The sequence below is a fragment of the Hyla sarda genome, chromosome 2 (genome assembly GCF_029499605.1).
Source record: "Hyla sarda isolate aHylSar1 chromosome 2, aHylSar1.hap1, whole genome shotgun sequence".
NCBI lineage: Eukaryota > Metazoa > Chordata > Amphibia > Anura > Hylidae > Hyla > Hyla sarda.
In genome coordinates this window covers 123,983,327-123,995,481 of record NC_079190.1, presented here as the reverse complement: position 1 = coordinate 123,995,481, position 12,155 = coordinate 123,983,327, and the positions used below count along the sequence as shown (strand labels likewise).

Genomic DNA, 12,155 nt, shown 5'->3' with positions numbered 1-12,155 from the left:
GCCAGTGACTCGAACCATAGTGTACCTCCAGATGTTGACACCCCCGACCCAGCTCGCCCCACCCCGTGGCCTGCTCGTAGCCGCTCTGAGCAGTCTCACAGGGGCCTGTAAGTCGCCACCCACATGCACAGTGTACTCAGACATTGCAGCTGCTCCGTGATGCCAGAGTACATTGCGAGTGCACTCAGCGACTCACAGGCCCCGGTGTGCCTGCTCGGAGCAGTGGATTGATGCTGCGGGCAGGCCAGGGGCGGGGCATGGGGTTGGCCACAGCTGGAGGCACACTATGGGACAGGTCACCGGTGGGTTCCGGAGTGTAAAATATGCAGCAGAGCCGTTATGTGTGACCCTACCCTATGTGTTCAATTTCCCTTCAGCACCACAACTGCAATTACGCAGTTCACATTCATATCAATGGATTATAGGTAGTTTTATCAAACCTTGTGTAAAAGAACAGTGGGGCAATTACCCATAGAAACCAATCAGATTTCAGATTTTATTGTTTTAAAGGGCCTATAAAAAAAAGAAAGCTGGAGTCTTTTTGGTTGCTATGGGAGGTTTGGTGGTTGTAGTAGGCAAACTAGTGTAAACAAACTAGGATGCAGGTCTGTGTAGTGACTATTCCAATACAATACGGCTTTCTATAGTTACCGACAGATACAATATAAATTATGAAAAATTTTATATAAAAAAATGTAGACTGTACAGACTAGACTAGACAGTAGAATATGTGTCTATAGTTATGTGGTCACTCCTAATATTGCTAATCCTGGTTTGAAGGGTACGCAGGGTTAACCTTTCAAGAGCATCTTATAGAGACCTTTGATTTAAATCTTCCAAAATCACAAACACATTTTAGGCATCACAATTGTTGACAGATTTTGATATTCTTTTGGTAAATGCACAAGATCACTGCTGCACCAAGGCACAGGTCAGGTAATGCATTATGTATTTCAGTTGCAAATTATTTTGACATATATATCAGAAATATGGCCACAGGCAATATTCCATACCCAACGCAATTTCCTTTCTGCATTATTATACTTATGTTAGACCCATATTAAGTAGCAGATTACCTGTAGACTGTCTAGAATGACCCGAAGAGATTGTACTTGTCTGCGCACGGCTCCTGAAAAACGTTCATATGTGGCAGCATCATATTCACTCATTTGAATTTCCTTCAACCTATAAGCAACAAATGTTACATATGTAAAAGGGTTTATTTAATGATAAAAGGAAACAAAATAAGAATGAATAAGAAACAGGAGTAATTACAAGATATTATTAGAAACAAAATACAAATAGAGGAAATCGTAACATGCTAGCTTGTGTGTTACTATAAGCAACTTTTAACTACTATAAGCAACAAATACAGCAGCGAGGAAACACTAGCAGAATGCTTGGATGTATAGGGAGAGGTATAACCAGTAGAAAGAGAGAAGTGCTCATGTCGCTGTACAGAACACTGGTGAGACCTCACTTGGAGTATTATGCGCAGTACTGGAGGCCGTATCTCCAGAAGGATATAGATACTCTTGAGAGTTCAGAGAAGAGCTACTAAACTAGTACATGGATTGCAGGATAAAACTTACCAGGAAAGGTTAAAGGACCTTAACATGCATAGAAGGAAGATGAGACAGAGGGGATATGATAGAGACTTTTAAATATATAAATGGAATCAACATGGTAAAGGAGGAGAGCATATTTAAAAGAAGAAAAACTACTGCAAGAGGACATAGTTTTAAATTAGAGGGGCAAAGATTTATGCAGTAATATCAGGAAGTATTACTTTACTGAGAGAGTAGTGGATGCATGGAATAGCCTTCCTGTAGAGATGGTCGCTGCAAATACAATGAAGGAGTTTAAGCATGCATGGGATAAGCATAAGGCTATCCTTCATATAAGATAGGGCCAGGGACTATTGATAGGATTCAGATTATTGGGCAGACTAGATGGGCCAAATGGTTCTTATCTGCTGACACATGAATATGTTTCTATGTTCTATGTTTCTATAACTTATCAAGAGTTGACATATCTATTGAGTATTTACAGGGAAGCTCCACCTTAAATTCACAATACATGGTATATTAGAGATGTGACTTCCTGAGAACTTCATTTACACACACAAACAATAGCAATGGAAGAGAAATAGAAGAGGTGGGGAAATTAATTATCATCACAATTAAATTTTATTAAAATCTGGCAGAGATCACAAGGGTAGGCTACATTAACACTACGGTTTGGCCATACAGCTGCCTGATCCGATGGGGACATTTTAAAATTGTCCGCTGCCATATCCCCACTGCACCAAATTCATTTGAATGAGCTGAATGAAGTCAGATTGTGACAGCGGTCGGCTCATTTTTGAACCCTATCAGTTTTTATTGCCGTACTGAAAACCATGGTCTGCCATTGTATACTGACATTTCTTGCATACCACTATGTTGAGCAGTGCCTATATACAGATGTGGACAAAACTGTTACAATAATAAAAAAGTAATAATAAATACAAATTTACTGATAATTATCTGATGAAAATCTGACATTGCTTCTGAATTGTGCTTCAACAGAATAATAATTTTGAAAAACAATATGATTTCTATTCTGACTATTGTGAAGTGGCCCTCTATGAGCCCAGATCTGAATCCAATTGAACAAATGAGGAAAGAGCTGAAACATGCAGTCTGGAGAAGACACCTTCACACCTGAGACAGCTGGAGCAGTTTGCTTCTGAGGAGTGAGCCATGATACCTGAAGACAAGTGCGGAAGTCTTATTGAAAGATAAAGAAATTGCTGGATTGCAGTGACTGCCTCAAAAGCTTGTGCAACAATTTATTAAAATCAGGTACCATCAATTTTTGTCCAAGACAACTTTATAATTTTACAAATGATTCTATTGAACAACAATTTAAAAGCAATCATTGGGAAAGATTTATCATCACTTAATTTTCTGTACATTTTATTAATTATAACTTTCGTCAGTTTTTCAGGGAGCATCATGGGTTTTTCTGTCTACAACGAATGGGTACTAACAATTATGTCCATGTATGTGTGATATAGGCTTCTTTCACGCTGCCATTGGGACACGGCAGTGTGACGTCCATCAGGGAAGCCGGGGAGAATAGCGGGAGGACAAATACATCATGCAACGTTTTTTGCTTCCGCTACTCCTGTCGAAAAACAACGGAGCCCGACGGACCCCATAATAGTAAATGGGATTTGTCGGGACCCGTTGTTTCCTGTTGTGCCCTGTGAAAGGGGCCATAAATAGAAAAATGGATAGATATTTATTTATATATATATATATATATATACTGTCATCCAAAAGTTTTAAAATGACAGGTAAACTAATTCATGTACATTTCTTTCAGAGCATGTGATGCAGGAAATACCCTATTGTGAAATATCTGCAGATTCTGTATGCACTTAGGCAAAGAATAGGCAAACATTCAATTGATAAAGGGAAAGGTAATGTCAAAACATGTCCAGGTGTAATAACCACGTAACAACACAATGCAGAGTTCTAACAAAAGCAAATATAATGTCAGGACATGTTACCTTTGTTTAAATGCTTTCTCTGCCATTTCTCTAGCTGCTCTCTTAACTTCCTCGGGGACAGCATCCTTTTCAGCTTGTGACACCTGGTGGACTTTGTGCCCTGAATCCAGACGATATGGACCTCCCTTTCCACCCAATCCTGCAGTGTCTCTGCCACCTGGAAAATGACATCCATTTTTAGTCTTCTCATTACAGATACCTTACTTCCCATTTCATTAATAGACGATTTTAGGTCTTCAAGATATCTCTCATAATGTCACATAAAACACTGAATAGTATGACATTAAAGGGGTATTCCGGACAAAAACATTTTATCCCCTATCCAAAGGAGACCCCCCTGCCATCACACCCCCTCCTATAGACATTAATGGAGGGGGCGTGGTGTGATGTCACATCCCCAGTCCCGGAAACCCGGAGGTTTCCGAAACTGGAGACTCGGCACCCGCATAGAAAGCGGGTGCTGCAGGGAGATTGCGGGGGGTCTCAGCAGCGGGCTCCCTGCGATCAGACATCTTATCCCCTAACCTTTGGATAGGGGATATAATATTTTTGCCCGGAATACCCCTTTAATATATAAATACAGGAGAAATATTTTTTTTTAATTTTTGTTATATATACCTTTACTTTACCTTTACTAATATAATATCAGACATTTATTGCTTCACTACATGATAAAAAGCATTCGTTTTGGCCGCTTTTCTGTGTGTATAGGAAAGTATTAGCTTTATTTTAACATGTTTTTTATTCACACGTGTTAAACCAAACAATTAGTTTATAACCATAAGCAGGTTTATCCTACATTGTGCATACTGTTATAAATGTGTGAAAGGAGATTGTGTCTTCTGCAGCGCATAGTGAATGATTGACAGCCATGTGACATAAATGTGTAGGCTACCACACTATATGCACCTTGGTGTAGGCAAACAGAAGAAATCCTGAAGTAAATGAATCCTTGACCTTTCTTTTGACCCTTACAATGTGAACACTAATAATATGCACATGTCAAACACAACTTCTAGGGAATTGCGGGGTAAGCATGGCTTATTTTCCACGAGTTCACATAAGTGTCATAATATATGGTTATACTAAGATGATGAAAAACCCTTTAGATCTAGATTCCTTCTCCTCAGCTCTTCAGACTTGGAGGCCCAAGGTATGATGGCTAGACAAGTTCAGAAGCAGGACCTCGAAACCTTTGAAGCTTTATACTACTCTCATTTGTGAGAGTAAAGGTTGGTGACCTTGTTACCCCTGGCTAACTAAGGAGATAAACTGTGAAATAGGACCACAACTAATACTGCTAAATTATGGGTCAGGGTTCTACTCTCCTTGGTAGGTCATTTATCGATTGTTAGCGTATTTTAATGTACTGCACTGTTGTAATACATCTCAGCATCTCTAACTACAAAGACAACTTGGATTAACTTTTTCTGATGATAAAAAACATATATGGATGGAAACCGAGCACAAGATGAACTGAAATTTCTTCCAAGGAGGACGCTGTCCATATTCTTAAATAAAAAAGAGAATGTAAGATAAAATTAAGTCTATTATGGTACCGCTGCTATGCTGGCATGGGATATCTAACCCTGTAATTCACTATCCACAGAGTTACAGTATGTGACTCACATAGGAAGGGAGAGGACTTCTGATGCACATCTGTGATGCTATAAAGTGACCATCAAATGTATCTTTTAATAGTTGCTATGAGGAACGTTACAAAATAGATTAGGCAAAAAGGAGTTCCTGGAGATGTGACAACAGAAAAACATGGTCACTATTATAACATTTTCATTAAAGAAACCAGTGCACGTTAACTTAAATGGGCACTGTCATTAAAATTATATTTTGCATATGATACAGCTGATAAAATAAATAAAATCTGCAATTTACTCCCTGTAAATAAAATTATTTTTATGTCACTGTCATGGCCTTAGAGATCTGGCCACTAGGGTTCTCCTTTCTGGTCCAGACCGCATTCCGTCTGCTTAAAAGCACAGACTTTGGTCTCCTGCTTGACTGGAAGGAGACCAAACTCAGGAAGTGCGGTCTGGCCATAGGCAGTGAATACCACTCACTCTATGCCTATATATAAAAAAGGGAGAGCTAGTGCTATTCACTGCCTATGGCCAGACAGCACATCCTAAGTCGAGCAGGAGACCAATGTCTGTGGTTTTGAGTAGACAGAATGTGGTCTGGACTGAAAGGGATACCCCTAGTGGCCAGATTTATAAGGCCATGAAAGTGACATAAAAATACTTTTTTTACAGGGAGTAATTTACAAATCTTATATGTTTTACATGCTATACCATATGCAAAAAAATAATAATTTCAATGACCGTGCCCCTTTAAAGGTAATCTATAGTTCAGTTTATGCAAACCTATCTGAAGCTGAATACAACAATGTATAATTCAGACGTTCATCCGATATACAGAAGACTAAGAACAGCACCCCACTGCTCCCCCTGCTGTTGATTGACAGCCGCCTGCCTATACATAGTGGGTCCTTATTAATATCAAGAAATACAGATAGGACAGCATCAACCTAGTGACAGAGTCTATACTAAAACATCTACTATAATATAGCTCCCAACTCTATTTTGATACAGTGATTGTTTCTGAGCTTGCATAGATGTGTTAAATCAATTCATTCCTGCAGTACAGTACTGTTCATAAAAACAGAGGTATATAGCTAATATAATACAAATCTGAGTCCACTCTGCACATCCCACTGGTATATTTTCCTGCAGAAATATACATATCTCTCTCAGGTCTCATTACATGTTTGCTTTACTAAAATACTTCTAACCCCCAGGAAAAAACTTTTCAGAAATCTTTCTTTAGAATCCTGCATTGCACCATACCTCTTATTTCTTCTGAAAATATATATTTAGGAAATGACAACTCTATGTTACCAATCCCCTTGTCAGTATGGTATCAGTGCTGTCTAAGTCAGACTGTGTAGGGAAAGAACCTATTGACATGCAGAATTAACAATGCTTAGTTGTCAATTTGTTCAAATACTTCCAAAGAAAAGAGGCTCCAGGATTAATATTTATGTGAAATGTACATGTTAGGAGAAATACAATGCATTTGGAAAGTTTTCATACCCTTTTTTTAATTATTATTTTGTTATGTTAGGCCTTGTGCTAAAATAAATTTAAAAAAAGTTGACAAAAATAATTTTAGAAATGTTTCATAATTTACTAAAAAAGTAAAATTTTGCATGGACATAAGAAGTTAGACCCTTAAATGGACACTTTGGATATGTTGTAGAGACACGTCAAAAGTTTTTATTGGTTGAGATCTGAGGGTCTTGAAGCAAGACAAACTTCCAATATATGGAATTGTCTCGGTTAGCCATGATTTTCTTGACCGATCAAAACGTTTGACTTTTGACATAACTCTACTCTGTCGATAGTTCATGTAAAAAGTTTTTTTTTTAAAGCAAAAGGTACACTTTATGCTCTGGGGCCTTCTATTTCTCTTGATAATCTTTAAGCTGTTTCTACACCTTGACTTAAAGGGGTTATCCAGGAAAAAACTTTTTTTTATATATCAACTGGCTCCAGAAAGTTAAACAGATTTGTAAATTCTAAACTTTGTAAATTTCTATCAAGAAATCTTACTCCTTCCAATAATTATGAGCTGCTGAAGTTGAGTTGTTCTTTTCTGTCTGGCAACAGTGCTCTCTGCTGACATCTCTGCTTATCTTGGGAACTGCACAGGGTAAAAGAGGTTTGCTATGGGGACTTGATTCTACTCTGGACAGTTCCCGAGACAAGTTTCATCAGAGAGCACTTAGACAGAAAAGAACAACTCAACTTCAGCAGATTATAAGTACTGAAAGGATTAAGATTTTTTAATAGAAGTAATTTACAAATCTGTTTAACTCTCTGGAGCCAGTTGATATCTAAAAAAAAAAAGTTTTTTTCCTGGATAACCTCTTTAAAGTCACCTGTGGTACATTCAGCTGATTGCACATGAGTATTAACCCCTTGGGGACGGAGCCCATTATGACCCTAAGGACAGGAGCATTTTTTTCAAATCTGACCTCTATCATTTTATGCATTTATAACTCTGGGATGCTTTTAATTATAAACTTGATTCTGAGACTGTTTTTTCGTGACATATTCTACTTTATGTTAGGGGTAAATTTTCGTTGATACTTGCATAATTTCTTGGTGAAAAATTCCAAAATTTCTGAAAAAATTTGAAAATGTAGCATTTTTCTAACTTTGAAGCTCTCTGCTTGTAAGGAAAATTGACATGTCAAATAAGTTACATATTGATTCACATATACAATATGTTAACTTTATGTTTGCATCATAAAGTTGACATGTTTTTACTTTTTGAAGACTTCAGAGGGCTTCAAATTATAATATAATAACCAGTTAAAGGGGTATCACGCCCCCTGACGAAGCCCATACGCGAAGCACGCGTTGGGGTACAGGTAGTGATCTCCCTTATTGGTGTATGGCAGGTATTTGATATTTCATGCTGTCTTTCATGCTCTCTTTTTAACTACTGTGTAGTGCTGCTAACTAACCTTCGAGTAGGGCTATGTGCAATACAATTGGCTATTTGCACTTTACTTATAGCCCCATTGAGGACATACACCAGCCTTATGCATTTAGTACATGTATTTTTCATTATTTATGGGCATGTTGCAATTTGATATCCATGTACTGTATTCCTGCCGTCCTTATTGTTTACCATTGTGGATTTAGTATCACTACCTTCTTTCTGTGGCTTTCATCTGTATAGTACCCTGTATTTTATGTATGATGTCTTTTTATAATGCACTTGAATAAAGTTTACTCACAATTGTTGTATTCATTTAGTATACTGGTATCTCTTTTTTGGTGTATAAAGGGGTATTCCAGGATTTTTTTTATTTGACTATGCTACAGGGGCTGTAAAGTTTGTGTAGTTCATAATATAGTGTCTGTACCTGTGTGTGAAGGTTTTCTGTGATTTTCACCCCACTATTTATTTCTACCAGCATACAAAATGCCTGTTGTCTCGGATTTTTCCCAGCTTGCAATGCGGTCGAGACCTGACTCACAAGTCAGCTAATGACAGGGAGCCTGCCTACTTCAATGGGTGGAGGGATCACTTGGTGGGAGAGAGATCAACTGCAACTAATGCAACAGCTGTAGGCACCCAGATTGAAAACCACAGGTCTTTTGTTTCAATGGGTGGGGTGGCTGATGTGTGGGAGGGAGGAAAATGGAATTGTGGGAATTGTAGCCAAAAAAAGAAAAGTCAAACAGGAAATACAAGTTCACAAAAAGCTAGCCAATGTATTATGGTAATCTCACAGCATAACCATTTAGCCCCAAGACAAGCGCAGATCCATCCTAAGCATGTCCATTACTGCCTGCCAGGTATGTACTAAAATCACCTTATGGTGGATAACCCTTTTAAGTTTAGAAGTGAATTTGAATGTTGGAAATCCCCTATGATGGACCCCATTATGAAAACTGCACCCCTCAATGTATTCAAAATGACATTCAAAAAGCTTGTTAACCCTTTAGGTGTTTCACAGGAATAGCAGCAAAATGGAGGGAAAAAATAAAAATCTCCAATTTTTTTTTACACTAAAATTTTATTGTAGGGGTAACAGGTAAAAAGGCCCCCAAAACTTGTAATAAATTTTATCTCGAGTAAGGAAATACCTCATATGTGGATTTAAAGTGCTTTGTGGGTGCACTTGAGGGCTCAGAAGGGAAGGAGCGACAATGACATTTTGGAGAGCGAATTTAGCTGAAATGGTTTTTGGGGGGCATGTTGCATTTAGGAAAGTAAACAGTAAAAAAAAAAAACAACAACACATGGCATACTATTTTGGAAACGACACCCCTCAAGGAATGTAACAAAGGGTAAATTGAGTCGTTATACCCCACAGGTGATTGACGAAGTTTCATTAAAGTGGGACGTGAAATTGAAAAATTTGATTTTTAAACACTAAAATGCTGGTGTTACCCCAAACATTTAATTTTCACAAGGAGTAATAGGAGAAAATGCCCCCAAAATTTGTAACCCCATTTCTCTCAAGTAAGAAAATACTTCATATGTGGATGTAAAGTGCTCTGTGGGTGCACAAGAGGGCTCAGAAGGGAAGGAGGGACATTTGGCTTTTGGTGAGCAAATTTTGATGAAATGGTTTTTGGGGGGCATGTCGCATTTAGGAAGCCCCCATGATGCCAGAACAGTAAGTGAGCCTTAACACCCCACAGGTGATTGACGAACTTACGTTAAAATGGGACGTAAAAATAATACAAAATTAATTTTCAATAAAATGCTGGTGTTACCCCAATGTTTACATTTTTACAAGGGGTAATAGGAGAAATACCCCATATGTGGATGTAAAGTGCTCTACGGGCGCACTACAATGCTTAGAAAAGAAGGAGTGCCATTGGGCTTTTGAAGAGAGAATTTGGTTGGAATAGAAGTTGGAGGTCATGTGTGTTTACCAAGCTCCCATGGTGCCAGAACAGTGGACCCCCCCCCCCACATGTGACCCCATTTTGGAAACTACACCCTCCACGGAATGTAATAAGGAGTGCAGTGAGCATTTACACCCCACTGGCATTTGGCAGCTCTTTGGCAGATCTAATTTTTCATTTGCACAGCCCACTGTTCCAAAGATCTGTCAAATGCCAGTGGGGTGTAAATGCTCACTGCACTCCTTATTACATTCCGTGAGGGTTGTAGTTTCCAAAATGGGGTCACATGTGGGTGGTCCACTGTTCTGGCAGCATGGGGGCTTTGTAAACGCACATGGCCTTCAATTCCAACCTAATTCTCTCTCCAAAAGCCCAATGGTGCTCCTTCTCTTCTGAGCCTTGTAGTGCACCTGTAGAGCACTTTACATCTACATATGGGGTATTTCCATACTCAGAAGAAATGGGGTTACAAATTTTGGGAGGCTTTTTTCCTATTATCCCTTGTGAAAATGAAAAATTTGGGGTAACACCAGCATTTCAGGGGGAAAAAAAACAAATTTTTAATTTTCATGTCCAACTTTAACAAAAATTTGTCAAAGATCTGTGAGGTGTAAATGCTTGTTACGTTCAGTGAGGGGTGTAGTTTTCAAAATGGGGTCACGTGCTTTTTTTTTTTTCTGCATTCACGTCAACTGCTGTAACCACCCCTGTGCAAATCACCAATTTAGGCCTCAAATGTACATGGCGCTCTCACTCCTGAGCCTTGTTGTGCATCCGCAGAGCACTTTGCGTCCACATATGGGGTATTTCCGTACTCAGGAGAAATTGTGTTACACATTTTGGGGGTCTTTTTCTCCTTTTACCTCTTGTGAAAATTAAAAGTATGGGGCTACACCAGCATGTTAGTGTAAACATTTTAATTTTTTTTACACTAACATGCTGGTGTAGCCCCTAACGTTTCCTTTTCATAAGGGGTAAAAGGAGAAAAATCCCCCCAAAATTTTTAACACAATTTCTCCTGAGTACGGAAATACCCCATATGTGGCCCTAAACTGTTGCCTTGAAATACAACAGGGCTCCGAAGTTAGAGAGCGCCATGCGCATTTGAGGCCTAAATTAGGATTTTGCAATAGGGGCGGACCCAGATACAAGGATGGGGCTTATCTCCACCAAAACCCTACAGCAGTGTTTCCCAAACAGGGTGCCTCCAGCTGTTGCAAAACTCCCAGGACAGTCAATGGCTGTCCAGCAATACTGGGAGTTGTTGTTTTGCAACAGCTGGAGGCTCCGTTTTAGAAACACTGCCGTATGATGAGACGTTTTTAATTTTTATTGGGGGGTACCGGTAACTGTGTAGGGGTATGTGTATATGTAGTGTTTTACTTTTTATTTGTGTTAGTGCAGTGTAATGTTATGTTTTTAGGGTACATTCACACGGGCAGGGGTTCACAGTGAGTTTTCCGCTGGGAGTTTGAGCTGCGGCAGAAAATTTGCACCAGCTCAAACTTGTAGAAGGAAACCCACTTTAAACCCTTGCCCATGTGAATGTACCCTGTACATTCACATGGGGGGGGGCACCGCAAACCTTCAGCTGTTGCAAAGCTACAACTACAACCACTAAATAGTGGTCTCCAAACTGTAGCTCTCCAGATGTTGCAAAACTACAACTCCAAGCAAGCCCAGACTGTCCAGGCATGCTGGGAGTTGTAGTTTTGCAACATATGAAGGGCCAGATATTGCAAAACTACACGCCCAGCATCCCTGACTGTCTGGGCATGCTGAGAATTGTAGTTTTGCAACATCTGGGGGGGGGGGACTACAGTTTGGAGACCACCGTATAGTGGTATCCAAACTGTGTCCCTCCAGATGTTGCAAAACTACAGCCTTTGGCTGTCTGGGCATGCTGGGAGATGTCGTTTTGAAACATTTTAGAAGGCCACAGTGCAGATCACTTACAGCTGTCTGTGACAGTTCCGATCACTGTTAGTTTCTGCGTACCTGTACGCCCTCCATCCCCAACAGGTTAAAGGCACAACTCTGGCTATATAAGAACTAGCAGCTGACAATGCATATCAGAGCAAAAACCAAGGCATAAGGAGGGAAAGAACAGACTGTAGGGCTTAATATTACAATACAACAAAAAT

At 39.3% G+C, this 12,155-nt stretch overlaps 1 protein-coding gene across 3 annotated transcripts in view; it reads right to left on the bottom strand.

Moving 5' to 3' along the window:
• VWA8 (von Willebrand factor A domain containing 8) overlaps positions 1 to 12,155 on the bottom strand; it is a 383,619-nt gene that overhangs the window by 21,003 nt on the left and 350,461 nt on the right. For all 3 annotated transcript variants that reach the window (XR_008888496.1, XM_056555457.1, XM_056555456.1), the window contains exons 40-41: positions 3,560 to 3,716; positions 1,077 to 1,185 (exon numbers count right to left, since the gene is read on the bottom strand). Coding sequence is in view for 2 of the 3 variants with exons in the window: in XM_056555457.1 (XP_056411432.1) it covers positions 1,077 to 1,185; positions 3,560 to 3,716 (266 nt within the window). In the remaining variant the exon portion in view is untranslated. The remainder of the gene's footprint in view (positions 1 to 1,076; positions 1,186 to 3,559; positions 3,717 to 12,155) is intronic.